The sequence below is a fragment of the Mustelus asterias genome, unplaced genomic scaffold, assembly GCF_964213995.1.
Source record: "Mustelus asterias unplaced genomic scaffold, sMusAst1.hap1.1 HAP1_SCAFFOLD_1969, whole genome shotgun sequence".
Lineage (NCBI taxonomy): Eukaryota > Metazoa > Chordata > Chondrichthyes > Carcharhiniformes > Triakidae > Mustelus > Mustelus asterias.
Window position 1 is genome coordinate 33,535 of NW_027591914.1, and position 19,148 is coordinate 52,682.

At 50.3% G+C, this 19,148-nt stretch overlaps 1 protein-coding gene across 1 annotated transcript; it reads left to right on the forward strand.

Moving 5' to 3' along the window:
- Nucleotides 1-1,225: 1,225 nt before the first annotated feature.
- On the forward strand, nt 1,226-18,615 carry LOC144489053 (D(2) dopamine receptor A-like). Its single transcript, XM_078207003.1, has 8 exons — nt 1,226-1,306; nt 6,280-6,600; nt 11,510-11,619; nt 12,126-12,265; nt 13,159-13,358; nt 15,343-15,429; nt 16,766-17,105; nt 18,180-18,615. The coding sequence occupies exons 1-8, from the start codon at nt 1,226-1,228 to the stop codon at nt 18,374-18,376; spliced, it is 1,476 nt and encodes a 491-aa protein (XP_078063129.1). The 3' UTR covers nt 18,377-18,615.
- The last annotated feature ends 533 nt before the right edge of the window (nt 18,616-19,148 follow it).

Here is a 19,148-nt window from a genome sequence, read left to right on the forward strand (position 1 = left end):
CTGTGAAACACAGAGGTCCAGATGCCCAGCACTCCCTGGGTGAAAAGGTTATTCCTCATGCCCCCTGGAATCCTTCCACCAATCCCCTTAAATCTGCTCTCCCCCGGTGTGATTGACCCCTCAGTTCGGGGAGAGGGAGAAACAACTCTTTCCTGCCTCGCTCCCTCATAATTTTGTTCACCTCAATGAGGTCACCCCTCATCTCCATCCTGAGGTCACCTCCCCAAACCGCGGCTTCTCCGCCCCAAGCCTTGTCACTGAAAGCTCCTCATCCCCGGACCGTTCTGGTAAATCTCCATCTGCACCCTCTCCAGGACCCCCCGCCCACCCGCCCCTGCCGTGTACCAAACACCCCAGAAAGCTTCACTCCAAGGGAAAGGTGTAACGGAGTTCCGGGAGCCGGGCAGACTCCACCCATCTTGATCATTGAAATGTGTATCCTTAGATACTTTCTGTTGTTTCTGCTTTTGATGTAAATAAATAAATTGGAGTTGAATTTTCAGACACTTTTGCTGACTCTGTTTCTTGTCAACTGTTTTGCACATATTTCTGGGGTTTCCGATTATCTCTTTGCCGGGACCACAGTGGCACAGTGGTTAGCACTGCTGCCTCACAGCGCCAGGGACCGGGGTTTGATTTCTGGCATGGTAGCACAGTGGTTAGCACTGCTGCCTCACAGCGCCAGGGACTGGGGTTCAATTCCCCACTTAGGCCACTGTCTGTGTGGAGTCTGCACGTTCTCCCCCGTCTGCGTGTGTTTCCTCCGAGTACTCCTGTTTCTTCCCACAGTCCAAAGATATGCGGGTTAGGTGGATTGGCCATGTTAAATTGCCCCTTAGTGTCAGGGATTAGCTAGAGTAAATATACAGGGTTATCGGGATAGGGCCTGAGTGGGATTGTTGTCGGTACAGGCTCGATGGGCTGAATGGCCTCTTTATGTACCATATGATTCTATTCTATCCGGGGACATCATTGAATCGACCCAGGAGCGTCACACGTCTCCGACTCTCTGCCTCCTACTTGTAACCACCCCTCTCGAACCTTCTTCCAGTGCTCCCTGCTGCTGCTCATCCTCCCCGAACCCTTCACAATGAGGAGGGCGGTGTTGAACTTGTAGAAGACACCATTTCAGCCTCGGCTGACGTGTCGTGTCCAGCTCCTGCACCTTGGTGTGAAAGCGTTGGAGAGGGTGCAGAAAAGATTCACCAGAACTGTTCCACGGACGATGGACTTCAGTGAGAGCAGATTGGAGAAACTGGTTACTACTCCTGGGAGAAGCGAAGACCGAGAAGGAGATGTGACAGAGGTGTTCAAAATGATGAGGTGGGGGGGGGGGGGGGTTCTGGGACAGAATGGATCAAAACAGGTCCCACTGACAAAAAGATCAAGGATGAGAGGCTCACAGATTCAAAATAATTGGCATAATTAGCACTGCTGCATTACAGAACCAGGGACCGGGTTCAATTCCCAGCTTGGGTCACTGTGTGGAGTTTGCACATTATCCCGGTGGGTTTCCTCCCACAGTCCAAAGATGTGCAGGTTGGGTGGATTCGCCATACTAAATTCTCCCTTAGTGTCCAAAGATGTGCAGGTTAGGTGGATTCGCCATGTTAAATTCTCCCTTAGTGTCCAAAGATGTAGGTTAGTGGACTGGCCATGGTAAATTGCCCCTTGATGTTAAAAGATGTGCAGGTTAGGTGGATTGGCCATACTAAATGTGCAGGAATAGGGCAGAGGAGGGCGTGGGTAAGATGCTTTTTGGGATAGTCGGTGCAGACCCGATGGGCTGAATGGTCTCCTTCTGCACTATAGGGATTTGATGAATTTAATATTCTCTCCCCTGTTTAGCCAATTCCACTCTCGATCTGTACCTGTTGCTAAGAGGCAGGTGATGGATGAGTGCGAAGCCAGGGGCGGGACTCCTTCAACGCTTAACCCCTCCCCTGGATAGCAATGGTTAGCGGGATGGATTAATTCCCGGTCTGTCGAGTTCCAATCCGATTGGGTGACTGGTTTAATGTCAGAGAGACTATCGGGCTGTCGGAAGAGGGGGTGATGTTGAGAGCAGCTCACGGACTGTGTGGGAGAGAGAGAGAAGCTGTGCTGAGAGTTCGATACAGACAGCACACTGAAATCTGTGAACAGTCAACAACGTCTCTGCTGGAGTGAGATTCTCGCCTCGTGTGGAGAGGACAGGGTAGGAGGGAGAATCGTGAGGGGGGGGACTCGATCCCGAGGCACAGTGAAAGTGAATGTGCGACACGGTATTCAGCACAAATTTATCAGAGCGAATAAATGGGAGTGAAACAGTGTTTGTTAAAAGTAATGACAGGAGATGGAGGAATTTAATATAGCAATAAACACTCCGTTTCAGTTCAGGATGGATTGAATTGAATAACAAAGTCTGTTCAACCTGCTTCGAGCAGCGCCATGCACAATTCTGCTCTCCATGTTATAAAACACTGACGAAGAAGCATTTACGAAGATGATTCCATAACTGGGAGGTTGTAATGATCAGGAAAGACTGAAAATGCTGGGACTTTTCTCTCGAAAAGAAAATGCTGAGGGAGTGACCTGATCGAGGTCTTTAAAACGATGAAAGGGGTTTTGATAGGGTCGACGTAGAGAAGATGTTTCCACTTGTGATTGAGAGACCAGAACTAGGGACCATCGATACGCGACAGTCACTAATAAATCCAATGGGGAATTCCGGAGAAATTTCTTTACCCGGAGAGTGGGGAGAATGTGGGACTCGTTCCCACGGGGAGTGGGGAGAATGTGGGACTCGCTCCCACGGGGAGTGGGAAGAATGTGGGACTCGCTCCCACGGGGAGTGGGGAGAATGTGGGACTCGCTCCCACGGGGAGTGGGGAGAATGTGGGACTCGCTCCCACGGGGAGTGGGGAGAATCATAGAATCACTACAATGCAGAAGGAGGCCATTCGGCCTATCAACTCTGCACCAGCCACAATCCCACCCAGGCCCTATCCCCATAACTATCTATCTTCTCTCCTCTCTTCATTTCTCCGTCACCTCTGGATCTGGAAGACCGAGGATTTGGGTCCCCACTCCAGAGTTAGAGGACCTACCCCTCCTTCACTCCCTCCCCCTTCCCCAGTCTCCCCCCTCTCCCCTTCCCCAGTCTCCCCCTCTCCTGTCTCCCCCTCTCCCCTTCCCCAGTCTCCCCCTCTCCTGACTCCCATTCTCCCCCTTTCCTGTCTCCCATTCTCCCCTTCCCCAGTTTCCCCCTCTTCTGTCTCCCGCTTCCCCAGTCTCTCCCTACCCCAGTCTCCCCCTCTCCTGTCTCCCCTCTCCCTACCCCAGTCTCCCTCTCTCCTGTCTCCCCTCGCTCTTCCCCAGTTTCCCCCTCTCCTGTCTCCCTCTTCCCCAGTCTCTCCCTACCCCAGTCTCCCTCTCTCCTGTCTCCCCTCTCTCTTCCCCAGTTTCCCCCTCTCCTGTCTCCATCTTCCCCAGTCTCTCCCTACCCCAGTCTCCCTCTCTCCTGTCTCCCATTCTCCCCCTTTCCCAGTCTCTCGCTCTCCTGTCTCCCATTCTCCCCTTCTCTCTCTCCCCTGTACCCACCCCCCACCCCCTGTCTCTTCTGCTCTGGCTCGCCCTCTCTTCCACCCTCACTCTCCCTCTATCCCAGCCTCACAGGCTGGATGGAAATGGTTGTATTTGGACCCTCCGAGCTCACACTGAAACAGTTTGCAGAAGGGGAAATGGGTCAGAGGGTGGTCAGGTTAAAAACAAGGCCGTATTGAACAGTGCTGCCCCCTGGGCCTGTGCTCATTCAACAATCTCAAACGTTTCACTGCTCACATTAATGTGAGGCTGGATAGAGGATGGACCCAGTTGTTTATTCTTCCATTCCCTCACTCCCTCCCTCTCGCTCCCTTTTTCCCCCTCTCTCCCTTTTCCCCCCTCTCTCTCTCTCTCCCTCTCCCTCCCTCTTTCCCTCTCTCCCTCTCCCTCCCTCTTTCCCTCTCCCTCTCTCTCCCTCCCTCTTTCTCTCTCTCTGTTTCTCTCCCTCCCTCTTCCTTCTCTCTCTCTCCCTCCCTCTTTCCCTCTCTCTCCCTCCCTCTTTCCCACTCTCTCTCTCTCCCTCTCCCTCCCTCTTTCCCTCTCTCTCTCTCTCCCTCTCCCTCCCTCTTTCCCTCTCTCTCTCTCTCCCTCTTTCCCTCTCTCTCTCTCTCCCTCTCCCGCTCTCTCTCCATCTGTCTCTCTCCCTCCTCCCCTCTCTCTTCCCCTCACTCCCTGTCCCTTCCTCCCTCCCTGCCATGTCACAGTGGTTAGCACTGCTGCCTCACAGCGCCAGGGACCCGGGTTCGAATCCCGGCTTGGGTCACTGTCTGTGTGGAGTCTGCATGTTCTCCCTGTGTCTGCGTGGGTTTCCTCTGGGTGCTCCGGTTTCCTCCCACAGTCTGAAAGATGTGCTGGTTAGGTGCTAAATTCTCCCTCAGTGTGCCTGAACAGGCACTGGAGTGTGGCGACTAGGGGATTTTCACAGTAACTTCATTGCAGTGTTAATGTAAGCCTACTTGTGACACTAATAAATAAACTTTAAACTGACCCTCCCTCCCTCTCCTCCTCCCTTTGTCCCTCTTTCATTCCTTCCATCCCTCCCTCCCTCCCTCTCCCTTCCCCCCTGTCTCTCTCTCTCTCTCTCTTTCATTCCTTCCATCCCTCCACCCTCCCTCTCTCTCGCCCTCCCTCCCTCCCCTAGCCCAAGGCTGGCTGCTCTAGACCGAGTGCAATTGGTCCATGTGGTTTTTGTTGTGTTTTGAGGTTTATTCAGAGGGGGGGAGCAGAGAAGATGAGGGGGGGTGGGGGTTACAAAGAGGTGAATCGAGAGGTGGCTTCACGTAGAGGAAAGTTTCTTGAGAGCGAGAGAGTGGTGAGTTGTGGACTCTGGGATTATTCATTCAGTAATTTATTTCCATGTGCAGCCCTGCCAAGGCACACAGAAGGAGTTAATAGTTTGGGGGACTGTGATGGTGTAGTTCATATTGTGGCTGATAGATTTCATATACTTATCTCCTCAAGGCATTGTGAACACTCATCCCTCGGGTGAGTTGCTTCGTGATTGTAAACAGTCCGTGTACGATGCTTGATCTACGAGGAGCTTTATTGATTTAATAAATGTCTTTATGAGGCAGCTGTTATGGAATCGGATTAAGTTACCATCGAACATCTGATTATGGCACCTTAGGTGGCCATTATTTTTATTATTGGATTGGATTCAGAGATAGTGTTTCAGCAATATTTAAACCCAAGTCCAAAAGTGTTTGACAACAGATAATCAAGTGTCAAAGTGCTACCTTTCCAATGTACCGAGGATGGGAGCCAGATTGAACACAGCGGGAGCCCCGCTACTTCACTTCAAGGAGGTTAATGAGCCAACTGCTTGGTTTAACCCCTCCCTCCAATTCCAGCCTCTTGAGCATCCCCCGAATCCCAGCGCTCCAACATTGGCCTTCAGCTGCCGAGGGAACCCTAAGCTCTGGAATTTCCTCTCTAAACCCCTCCCTCCCTCCCTCCCTCACTCACTCACTCACTCGCTCACTCTCTATCTCTGTCTGTCTCTCTGTCTGTCTCTCTGTCTGTCTCTCTGTCTGTCTCTCTGTCTCTTTCTTTCTCTGTCTCTTTCTCTCTATGTCTCTCTCCTCTCTCTCACTCACTCTCATTCTCTGTCTCTCTCTGTCTCTCTTTCTCTGACTGTCTCTCTCTGTCTCTCTCTCTCTGTCACTCTCTCTGTCTCTGTCTCTCTCTCTCATTTTCTCTCTCTGTGTCTCCCTCTCTCTCTGTCTCCCTCTCTCTCTGTCTCTCCCCCCTCCTCTGTCTCTCTCTCTCTCTGTCTGCCTCTCTCTCACACTCACTCTCTCTCTCTCTCTGTTTCTCTCTGTCTCTGTCTGTCACTGTGTGTCTCTCTGTTTCTCTCTGTCTGTCACTCTCTCTGTCTCTCTCTGTGTCTGTCTGTCTCTCTCTCTCTCTCTCTGTTTGTCTCTCTGTGTGTCTCTCTCTCTTTTCCTTTATGACACTCCTTATAATCTGACCTCTTTGAACGAGTTACTCGCCCTCATATCTCCTCATGTGTCTCGGTGTTGGATGTCACCAAGATCCTGTGAAGCACGCTTCCTGCCAAAGGCTAAATGAATGTAATTGGTTGTTGTTACGGCTATCGCTTCCCCGTTTCCCCTGGGTGTCTGGAGCGTCAGGCAGTGTGGCAGCCTTTTCCCCACTCCCCGGGAGCTAAATCTTGCTGTCTTTCCTCTGCAGGTGCCCGAGGAGGTTGAAGTTCAGAGGTCGTGGCCAATGGCTGTTCTGGGTGTGGTAGTGACAGCCCTGAATGCCTCGCGGGTGGGTGAGCCGGACTCATGGAGCAATGGGACCAGCGAGCAGTGGCGGCTGCGTTATAATTACTACGCGGCGTTGCTCAGTCTCCTGATTGTGGTGGTAGTGTTTGGCAACGTGCTGGTGTGCATGGCGGTGTCCCGGGAAAGGGCCTTGCAGACTACCACCAACTACCTCATTGTCAGCCTGGCAGTGGCAGACCTGCTGGTGGCCACGCTGGTGATGCCATGGGTCGTCTATCTGGAGGTAAAACCGCTAGCTCAGTCTGCTCGGCGACAGGCCAGAGGGTCCCCAAACGCCAGTTGCCGACCTAGTGTGTCAGCCCCACCCCAACCCCCCGCTACCCCACCAGCCAGAGCCAGATGTTTGCGTCTCAGTCATGTCTGGAAAAGGCCTCACTTCCTGTCATTGGTTCAGTTACCAGGTCATGGCTATTGACGACCAGCACAATTCGGCACGGTGGCACAGTGGTTAGCACCACGGCCTCACAGCGCCAGGGACCCGGGTTCGATTCCGGCTTGGATCACTGTCTGTGTGGAGTTTGCACATTCTCCCCGTGTCTGTGTGGGTTTCCTCTGGGTGCTCTGGTTTCCTCCCACAATCCAATGATGTGCGGGTTAGGTGGATTGGCCGTGCTAAATTACCCCTTAGTGTCCAAAGATGTGCAAGTTGGGTGGATTGGCCGTGCTAAATTTCTCCTTAGTGTTCAAAGATGTGTATGTTAGGTGGATTGGTCATGGTGAATTGCCCCTGAATGTCCAATCCACCTAATCTACACATCTTTGGACACTCAGGGGCAATTACCATGGCCAATCCAGCTGAACTGCACATCTTTGGACAGTAAACGGCAATTTAGCATGGCCAAAGATGTGTAGGTTAGGTGAATTGGCCATGGTAATTGCCCCTAAGTGTCTAAAGATATGCAAGTTTAATGGATTGGCCATGGTAAAAATTGTCCCTTAGTATCCAAAGATAGGCTTTGGCAGAGCGCTCTTCCAGAGGAACAGATCAGTCTCGAAAGGCCAAATGGCCTCCTTCTGTACTGGAAAGATTCTATGGAAACTCAATTGCACTCAGTGCATTAGGGACCAGGACAGGCCATTCAGCCCATCGAATGGGTAGACAGTGGCATAGTGATAATGCCAGTGGATTCGTAATCCAGAGGCCCAGGCTAATGCTGTGAGGGTCCAGATTCAAATCCCACTATGGCAACTATTCAGGGGCAATTCACCATGACCAATCCACCTAACGTACACATCTTTGAACACTAAGGGGTAATTTAGCACGGCCAATAATAAAATTTGGAATTGAAACTAGTCTCAGTAACGAAAACCATGAAACTATCATCGATTGTCTGAAAAACCCATCCGGGTCACTAATGTCCCTTAGGGAAGGAAATCTGCCGTCCTTACCCGGTCTGGCCTACATGTGACTCCAGAGCGACAGCAACGTGGTCGATTCTCAATTGTCCCTCTGCACGGTCCGAGCGAGACACTCAACTCAAGTGGCAATTGCAGATGGACAACAAATGCTGGGCCCAGCCCACTGATCCCCTGATCCTAGGGAATAAAGAAAAAAATCAAGTCAAAGGCATCTTTCGAAAGAGTTACCCATTAACCCCCAGTCTCGCCCACTGCTGGAGGAGGTTACAGAGATAGAGAGGGGTGTAGGGGCTGGAGGAGGTTACAGAGATAGGGAGGGGTGTAGGGGCTGGAGGAGGTTACAGAGATAGGGAGGGGTGTAGGGGCTGGAGGAAGTTACAGAGATAGGGAGGGGTGTAGGGGCTGGAGGAGGTTACAGAGATAGGGAGGGGTGTAGGGGCTGGAGGAGGTTACAGAGATAGGGAGGGGTGTAGGGGCTGGAGGAGGTTACAGAGATAGGGAGGGGTGTAGGGGCTGGAGGAGGTTACAGAGATCGGGAGGGGTGTAGGGGCTGGAGGAGGTTACAGAGATAGGGAGGGGTATAGGGGCTGGAGGAGGTTACAGAGATAGGGAGGGGTATAGGGGCTGGAGGAGGTTACAGAGATAGGGAGGGGTGTAGGGGCTGGAGGAGGTTACAGAGATAGGGAGGGGTGTAGGGGCTGGAGGAGGTTACAGAGATTGGGAGGGTTCTCCTCCCCACCTAGCCCCCCCTCCCCCTCCCCAGGTCAAAGTGGTCAGCGGATAAAGATGTTTTGGAGCCCACATGCTCTGAATTGTCTTGTGCCCAAAGCTACCAATCCTCTTCCAGTGTTTCTCCAATTGCCCTTTTTGGAAGCTCCTATTGGATCTGCTTCCACTGCCCTTTCAGGCAGGATACACCTCGCTGGGTGATCATTTTTGTTTTGAAAGAGTTTATTCCTCACCTTGCCTGCTTTACAGGTTGAGCTGGCTAGCACTGAAGACTAATCCAACCGAGGAGGACGCTTCCCCAAACTGTAGCGTTCCCAATCCAGACCTCCGAACGATCGCCATGGCCATTGACGCGGTTCCTGAGACTTGTGTGTGATCCACCTGAGCCAGAATCTCGTCATCCCAGCTCTCAATTGTTTTCATTAGCACTGCAAATAAAAAAGAACAAACATTATAGCGGCTGAACGCGATGGCGGCCACAAATGATAAAATATTCATTCAATATCATCCAATTGCTCCCCGTGACTTTGTGGGTTTCCTACAGGTGTTCCGGTTTCCTCCCACAGTCACGGTGTCACAGTGGTCATCACTGCTGCCTCACAGCGCCAGGGACCCGGATTCAATTCCTGGCTTGAGTCACTGTGTGGAGTTTGCATGCTCTCCCTGTTTCTGCTTGCGTTTCCTCCGGGTGCTCCGGTTTCCTCCCACACTCCAAAGATGTGCTGGTTAGGTGCATTGGCCATGCTAAATTCTCCCTCAGTGTACCCGAACAGGCACCGGAGTGTGGCGACTAGGGGGTTTTCACAATACCTTCATTGCAGTGTGAATGTAAGCCTACTTGTGACGAATAAATAAATGTTACTTTTGCTTGCTAGATAATTAATGTCGTACAATGTTTCCTCGGGAACTCTTAGTCGCACCATTCTCACACAATTAAACCGGGGGTAAAATCAGTTCAGTGGGAAATGAGAATGACTGTGATATTCTCTGCCATAGTCCTTGTCAAGCTAATTTAAATTTCATTTTAGCTAGATTGTCAACACGTGTTTAATCTCTTGGAACACTCCTCATCTCGAAACTCAACCTGAGCTACTTATTTGTGCGTTTTAAACCCTTCCCAATAAAGCTGTAATATTTCTGTGCCGCAGTTACAAATACATAAAACCACCCATGTGTTAAGTCAATGTTCTCTAAGTTTGGTGAATGTCACTGCTGCTTGAGTGTTAGTTTCTCAATAGAAGATTATTACGAGGATCTTATTGAGAAAGACTGAAATGAACACGTTCTCTCAGCGGATTCTCGTGTTCACAATGTGCAAATGTCTAGGCTTGCGATCTGACTTGAATTGATAATTTACTTGTGACATACAAAGAGCAATGAGTATGGTGAAGAGTTTAGAATTTCAACAAGATTTTAGTATTGTTCCTTCGATCTAATGATCGATCCCTTCACAGGAGCGATTTACAAAACACCATTTGACCCTGAGACACAGGACGTTTCAGGGACAGGGTGAGCAAATGCTCGGATAAAGAGGTCAGTTTTTAAGGAGTGTTTTAAAGGAGGAGCAAGAGAGACAGACAGACAGAGAGAGGCAGAGGGAGAGAGCGAGAGATAGACAGAGAGACAGAGGGAGAGAGAGAGACAGACAGAGAGAGAGAGAGGCAGAGGGAGAGATAGAGAGAGACAGACAGAGAGACAGGGAGAGAGAGAGAGAGAGATAGAGAGAGACAGACAGAGAGGCAGAGGGAGATAGAGAGAGAGAGAGACAGACACAGAGAGAGGCAGAGGGAGAGATAGAGACATACAGAGAGAGAGGCAGAGGCAGAGATAGAGAGAGACAGACAGAGAGACAGAGGGAGAGAGAGAGAGAGATAGAGAGGGAGAGACAGACAGAGAGAGAGGCAGAGGGAGAGAGAGGCAGAGGGAAAGATAGAGAGAGAGAGATAGAGACAGAGAGAGAGACAGAGAGAGAGACAGAGTAAGACAGAGGGAGGAAGATAGAGACAGGGGGAGAGAGATAGAGATAGAGAGAGAGGGAGAGAGAGGTGGAGAGGTTTAGGGAGGGAATTCCAGAGTTTAGGGCCCCCCAGGCAGCTGAAGGCACGGCCGCCAATGGTGGAGTGATGGGAATCGGGGGATGCTCAAGAGGCCGGAATTGGGGGAGCGCAGAGATCTTGGAGGGATGTAGGGGCTGGAGGAGTTTACAGAGATAGGGAGGGTTGTAGGGGCTGCAGGAGGTTACAGAGATAGGGAGGGTTGGAGTGGCTGTAGGAGGTTACAGAGATAGGGAGGGTTGGAGGGGCTGGAGGAGGTTACAGAGATAGGGAGGGGTGTAGGGGCTGGAGGAGTTTACAGAGATAGGGAGGGTTGTAGGGGCTGCAGAAGGTTACAGAGATAGGGAGGATTGTAGGGGCTGGAACCAAAAGAGAAAATGCTGGAAAATCTCAGCAGATCTGGCAGCATCTGTAAGCAGAGAAAAGAGCTGACGTTTCGAGTCCAGATGGTCCTTTGTTAGGGAGGGTTGTAGGGGCTGGAGGAGGTTACAGATATAGGTAAGTTAATTTATTAGTGTCACAATTAGGCTTATGTTAACGCTGCAATGAAGTTACTGTGAAAAGTTCCTGACTGCCACACTCCGGCGCCTGTTTGTATACACAGAGAGAATTTTGCATGGCCCCAAATTCCCCCCACCCCCAAGTTGTGTGCTTAAGAAAATGTCTTTGAACCCACTGCTCTGAACTGTCTTGTGCTTCCCTCTTGCGAGAGACCTCAGAGTGAAAGAAGGAAATAGTGTGGAGGCTGGCAATCTGGCAGAAAATGGTGGAAATCACCCCCCCCCCCCCCCTCCGCCGTATCTGTGCAGAGAGAAACAGTTAATGTTTAAGCTCTGAACCGATGTGGCAAGTCCTGTTGAGATGCAGATTATTTATCCTGAGCTGCAGTGGGTGCCAGGATGGCTGTACGGTGTGAGGGGGTTGGGTTTGAAGGGCAGTGAGCGGTGGGCCCAGATGCTGATGTTTATTTTTTCTCTCCTCTGATTGTAGGTGGTGGGCGAGTGGCAGTTCAGTTGGATTCACTGTGACATCTTTGTGACTCTGGATGTGATGCTGTGTACGGCCAGTATCCTCAACCTCTGCGCCATCAGCATCGACAGGTAACCAGAGGCCGTTTTGGACTGGGATCATGAGATATATCTTCACTCATTGGGTCGTGAATCTTTGGAATCTTTTCACCCAGAATGGATACTCCATCACTGAGTCTATTTAAGACTGAGATTGAGAGGTTTATGGACACTAAACGATAGGGCAGGAACATAGAACTGAGGCAGTACATCTACCACAATCTTACAAAATAGTGGGATAGGCCTGAGGGACTGAATGGCCTCCTCCCACTGCTGTAACTCAGGTTGCCTGCTAGTTCCAGGGAGCACCGCATCCCTGCTTTTGGATTGGTTCACCTCTATCCCAACTTCCACTGGTTGCCAGAGTCACAGGAACTTTGGGCTAGGAGGAAGCCATTCGGTCCATTGACACTCCTTCCCTTGGCTTCACTCATTGCCTGTTCTGGGGTTGTTAAGGACTGTACGGTTTGCTCTGCCGGCTCTAACCTGTTTCTTGTTTTGCCCTCTCTCCCACCCCTCTGCGTGTGTCCCCCTGGCAGGTACACAGCAGTCGCAATGCCAATGCTCTATAATACTCGCTACAGCTCGAGACGGAGAGTCACCGTGATGATAACCACGGTCTGGGTGCTGTCGTTCGCCATCTCCTGCCCGCTGCTCTTCGGGCTGCAAAACCACCCGGGTAAGTGGCAGAACAGTGGGGTAAAGGGGACATGAGGTTTCTCACCACAGTCCCACATTCTCCCCACTCCCCATGTGAATGAGTCCCACATTCTCCCCACTCCCCGTGGGAGCGAATCCCACATTCTCCCTACCCCCCCGTGGGAGAGAGTCCCACATTCTCCCCACTCCCCGTGGGAGTGAATCCCACATTCTCCCTACCCCCCGTGGGAGAGAGTCCCACATTCTCCCCACTCCCCGTGCAAGTGAGTTCCACATTCTCCCCACTCCCCGTGGGAGCGAGTCCCACATTCTCCCCACTCCCCGTGGGAGTGAGTCCCACATTCTCCCCACTCCCCGTGGGACCGAGTCCCACATTCTCCCCACTCCCCGTGGGACCGAGTCCCACATTCTCCCCACTCCCCGTGGGAGTGAGTCCCACATTCTCCCCACTCCCCCTGGGAGCGAGTCCCACATTCTCCCCACTCCCCCTGGGAGCAAGTCCCACATTCTCCCCACTCCCCGTGGGAGTGAGATCCACATTCTCCCCACTCCCTATGGGAGCGAGTCCCACATTCACCCCACTCCCCGGGTAAAGAAATTTCTCCTGAATTCCCCATTGGATTTATTAGTGACTGTCGCATATCGATATCCCCTGAGTTCTGGTCTCTCCCCGACAAGTGGAAACATCTTCTCTATGTCGACCCGAGCAAAATCTCTTTCAGGATTTTAAGGACCTCGATCAGGTCACCCCCCTCTCAGCCTTCTCTTTTCCAAAGAAAAGAATCCCGACCTGTTGGCTCTTTCCTGATTGTTATGAGCTGAGTAACCTCTTTGATCACCTTTAGTTAGAGCCCCTCCAGTAACTCAATAACAATTGTGTGTCATTATGGACACTGTTCTGTCCTGTTGCAGATAAAAGAGATGAGACCGTCTGTGCCATTGTGAACCCTTCTTTCGTCCTATATTCCTCTATTGTCTCCTTCTACGTTCCCTTCATTGTGACGCTGTTAGTTTACGTCCAGATCTATGCAGTGTTGAGACGGAGACGGAAGCGCGTGGCCGCGAAGAGAATCAGTGTTGCTATGGAGCAGGAAACCATGCCACCCATAAAGGTCAGAGGCACAGACATTAAAATGAAGTGATGTGTGGACAGGGCGCAGTATTAAGGGGTTGTTAGCGATTGACCTTTCACCTCTGGACAATGCGATTAAATCATGTCCAGGTTCACTCTGTGCGAGAGTTCAGTTGGACATCGGTTCTAGTGGCTTCCATCCATTTTGTATTGGATTCATGTCCATTGCACATTGATTTGCTTTCAACCCAGCATTCAAGGGAGGACATGATCACACACCGGTACAGCAAGTTGGGGATTGAAAGGAGGTGATAGATTTGAGAGTGTGGAGTGAATGTTACAGCAAATCTCATGCTGTACCTGCCCTGGGAATGTTTGATGGGGTAAGAAGTTTAACAACACCAGGTTAAAGTCCAACAGGTTTATTTGGTAGCAAAAGCCACACAAGCTTTCGGAGCTCCAAGCCCCTTCTCCAGGTGAGTGGGAATTCTGTTCACAAACAGGGCATATAAAGACGCAGACTCAATTTACATGAATAATGGTTGGAATGCAAATACTTACAGCTAATCAAGTCTTTAAGATACAAACAACGTGAGTGGAGAGAGCATCAAGACAGGCTAAAAAGATGTGTATTGTGGATTGGAGAGACAATACACATCTTTTTAGCCTGTCTTGATGCTCTCTCCACTCACGTTGTTTGTATCTTAAAGACTTGATTAGCTGTAAGTATTTGCATTCCAACCATTATTCATGTAAATTGAGTCTGTGTCTTTATATGCCCTGTTTGTGAACAGAATTCCCACTCACCTGAAGAAGGGGCTTGGAGCTCCGAAAGCTTGTGTGGCTTTTGCTACCAAATAAACCTGTTGGACTTTAACCTGGTGTTGTTAAACTTCTTACTGTGTTTACCCCAGTCCAACGCCGGCATCTCCACATAATGTTTGATGGGGACAGTGTCGAGAGAGCTTTACTCTGTATCTAACCCCGTGCTGTACCTGCCCTGGGAATGTTTGATGGGGACAGTGTAGAGGGAGCTTTACTCTGTATCTAACCCCGTGCTGTACCTGTCCTGGGAATGTTTGATGGGGACAGTGTAGAGGGAGCTTCACTCTGTATCTAACCCTGTGCTGTACCTGCCCTGGGAGTGTTTGATGGGGACAGTGTAGAGGGAGCTTTACTCTGTATCTAACCCCATCCTGGGAGTGTTTGCTGGGGGCACTGGGATGTTGAAATAGTTTCTCTATATACAGGAAGTCGAAACATTGTGTTCTGGAGAGAAGCAGTTATCTGTCATCCTCCAGGTGAGATTTGGAACTTGTAAGAGTCATGTGAGATGGGATTTTACATCCTTGCTCGTCCCGAAACCGTAAAATCCCACCCAAGGTCAACAGACCTTCCCATTGTCTGCCCCTCACCCGCTCCGATTCCCGTGGTGGGCAGGACAGTAAAATTCCAGCCAAAATCCTTATCCTGTCAGCCAATGACCATCTCCAACAAGAGAGACGGTCTGAACATCTCCTCCTTGACATTCAATGGCATCACCTTCACTCGCTGGATTAAAATACTGGGACTCCCTCTCTAACAGCACTGTGGGTGTACTGACGAAGGAGCAGCGCTCCGAAAGCTTATGGTATTTGCTACCAAATAAACCTGTTGGACTTTAACCTGGTGTTGTGAGACTTCTTACTGTGTTCACCCCAGTCCAACACCGGCATCTCCACATCATGTGTATCTGCACCTCAGGGACTGCAGCGGGTTCAAGATGGCGGCTCACCCACCATCTTCTCAAGGGGCAATTAGGGATGGGCAATGCACGCTGGACCAAATAACGGAGACTACAACCTCTGAACGATAAAGAAAAGCAACCCTTACATTAGTGACTTCGAAAGGATTATTTTGTCCAATTTAATGGATAATCACTCCATTGGGATTCTAAGCTGCAATATGAAGTCTTTGTCTCCGGGTTTGCGCCTACACTGTTAACAGGGTCAGTCATTCCATTATTTTATTTTAATCTATTTCAGAATAAGTGCACACATCCTGAAGATGTCAAACTTTGCACTTTAGTTGTCCAATCAAATGGGAGCACCAGTACGAGTAAAAAGAAGCTGGTAAGAAGCTTGGAGACTTCCGAATCCTCCAAGATGGTCGACATTCTCGGTTCAAATCCCAATCCCAATGGATCAAACCCCTTCCCATTCACTCCCACTGTACACCATCCCAATGGATCAAATCCCTTCCCATTCACTCCCATTGAACACCACCCCAATGGATCAAACCCCTTCCCATTCACTCCCACTGTACACCATCCCAATGGATCAAACCCCTTCCCATTCACTCCCATTGTACACCATCCCAATGGATCAAATCCCTTCCCATTCACTCCTGCTGTACACAATCCCAATGGATCAAATCCCTTCCCATTCACTCCCACTATACACAATCCCAATGAATCAAACCCCTTCCCATTCACTCCCACTGTACATAATCCCAATGGATCAAATCCCTTCCCATTCACTCCCACTGTACACAATCCCAATGATTGATCCCTTCCCATTGGAAAATACCACAATTCTCTTCACTTCCTGGGAGAGGTTGGGATTGTTCACCTCAGAACAGAGAAGGTTAAAGGGGAGATTGAATCGAGGTGTTCAGAATCACGAGGCGGGATTTGGATGGACTGAATGAGGAGGAAGTGTTTCCAGTGACAAGAGGCTCGGTAACCAGAGGGGACACAGATTGAAGAGAATTTGGACAAGAATCGGGGCGGGGGGGTTGGTTGGGAGATGAGGAGAATTTTATTTTTTTACACAGTGAGTTGTTGTGACCTGGAAGGCGCTGCCTGGAAGGGTGGTGGAAGCAGAATAGGAGCTTTCAAAAGGGGAACTGGAGAAATATTGGAAGGGGGAAAATTTACAGGTATGTGGGGGAAAGAGAGCAGGGGGATAAGAGAAAGATCTAAGAGCTAGCACAGGAATGATGGGCTGGTCTCCTCCTTTGCGGCATGATTCTCTGGACAGGTTAACTACTCACACTATCGTCTCACCCACTCGATGCTCGTAAGATCCCGCCCGAGGCCAACGGAGAATGCCGTTCTGCGAGCCTCGAGGCGGGTGTGCCAGTAAAAGTCTGGCACCCATCTCCATGTAGATTTGGAGAAAAGGATCCTTTCTCGATCCCATGCTTTCCTTGTCCATAGAATCCCTGGAGTGCAGAAGGAGGACATCTGCTCCATCGAGTCTGCACACTGTCTGAAAGAGCATCCCACCCAGGCCCTCCACCCCCCTCCCCCACACCTTATCCCTGTAACCCGTGCATTTACCATGGCCAATTCACCTAACCTACACACCTTTAGACTGATCCTCTCCTGCGATTTGGGTGTGAGCTCCGGGTCCATGCTCTTTGGGTGTTGGTCTCACCCACTTTCTCTCTCTCTTGGTGTCCTAGGCGCTGGCACGAGAAGCAATGACTTGTCCTGAAGACTCAGAGAGGGTCCGCTTTGTGGTGCCACCAGAGATGTCAAGGCCAAAGGGGACTCCGCTGGCTGTACAGCTCGGGACCACTTCCAGCTCCTGCCTGGTGGCCGGCAAATGGAAGGCTCCTACCTCCATCGAGGTATCCGCGGACCAGGAGCGTGATGGCCAGGCGAGCTTCTTCAGGAGGGCCGCCTTTGAGGTACAGAGGGTATCGGACGAGAAACAGGCACCAACTGTCAAAACAGCAGCCAAGGGCAAACTGTCCCACCAGAAGGAGAAAAAAGCAACACAGATGCTGGCGATTGTCCTAGGTTAGTCTAAAACATTCTAGAACAATTGCCACCGAGTCACAATGATCTAGAACAATAGGCAGATCAGCACAGGATCACACTGATCTAGAACAAAATGTTAGGGGCCTTAGATCACAACAGGCCAATGTACCACATATTCACACTGATCTAGAACAATAGGCAAAACTTGTTGTTTCTTGGAGTGATCTAGAACAGTTGGACAAGTTCCATGTGATCACAACAATCTATTACAATACATTAGGTCCCCTTATGGCCCGATAATTCGAGCAGTAGGTTAATTTCCACGTAATCACAGCAATCTGGAACAATTAGTGAAGTTACAATGCTGCTGCAATGATCTAGAACAGCAGGCTACATTGCAACAGTACTGCAATGATCTAGAACAATAGGCTAAGTTGCAATAGTGCTGCAATGATCTAGAACAATATGCTAAGTCCAAAGATGTGCGAGTTGGATTGATTGGTCGTGCTAAATTGACCCTAGTGTCAGCCGAATTAGCAGGGTAAATATGTGGGATTACGGGGATAGGGCCTGGGTGGGATTGTGGTCGGTGCAGATTCGATGGGCCGAATGGCCTCTTTCTGCACTGTCGGGATTCTATGATTCTATGAGGCTGCAGCAGTGATGCAGTGATCTTGAACAGGCCAAGATGCAGCTGTGCTGCAACGATCTAGAACAACGGGCCTGATCTAGAACAACATGCCTGATCTAGAACAGCAGGCTAAATTGCAGCAGTGTTGCCATGACTTAGAACAAAGGGCTAAGTTACAGCAGTGCTGCAGTGATCTAGAACAGGCTAAATAGCATGGGTGTTGCAATGATCTAGAACAATAGCTAAGTTGTATGGATTCGCGATGTTCAAGGGTTGGATTCAATACTGATGATGCCAGACTCTAAGATTGTGTACCAGGGATGTAATATGAAGTTTAGCAAAGCACGAGGAACTGCAGGTTATTAATGGATGTCCTGTTGCCACATGGTTGAGGGGCTTTGAGTTGGGTAGGAACCCTGTCGCGAGTCACCCCATTGCCATGCATGCACTGACAACCCTTTTCCTCTCTGTCGCATTGGCAGGTGTCTTCATCATCTGCTGGCTGCCATTTTTCATCACCCACATCCTGAATGTCCACTGCTGGGGCTGCTACATTCCGCCGGCCCTCTACAGTGCCTGCACCTGGCTGGGGTATGTCAACAGCGCTGTCAACCCCATCATCTACACCACCTTCAACGTGGAGTTCCGCAAGGCCTTCATGAAGATCCTGCATTGCTGACGCAGGAGCAGGGACCAACACAGAGTCGCTGGAGAGCTGAGCAGACCAGATGCTGAAATTCGCAGCCGTCTCGTGTCTCCGCACAAGAGACATGAGCTTTTTCAGAATCCCAGACGATAAATCTCTCCTCCCTCCACATTGCCAGAACAGGAAGCCAGGGTGACCACTTCCTGCCAAAGGTGGAGGAAACTGAGAACGGTACACCCTTTTGAATGTGACAATAAAGGATGAGTGTTCACACCTCAGCGTTGTGTAGTTCACACACAAAGTCTCTCGTCACCTTCCAGCACTAACTACTCCCCAGTTTAGTTGTTGCATTCCTCAGTAAGGTTCCCGTTTCCTGGCACCCAAGATGTTACTCTCAGAATCAAATTCAATTCTTGACCCTTCTACCACCAGGAAACGCAATGTAAGGGTCACCTGGAGGTGAGCAGGGAGACCTTGGTACTAAAGGTGGCAGGTCCAGATTTTTGGGTTCATTCATGGGACGTGGGCATTCCTAACTGCCCACTGAGAAGGTGAATACAATCGAGTGTCTCTCTTGGCCATTTCAGAGGGCAGTTAAGAATCAACCAGATTGCTGTGGGTCTGGAGTCACATGTAGGCCAGACCAGAAAAGGACGGCAGATTTCCTTCCCTAAAGGACATTAGTGAACTAGATGGGTATTTCTTTACAACCAATAGTTCCAGGCTCACCATTACTGAACTGGCTTTTAATTCCAGATCTATTTAATAAATTGAATTTTAATCCCCTTCCGCCAGAGTGAAGATT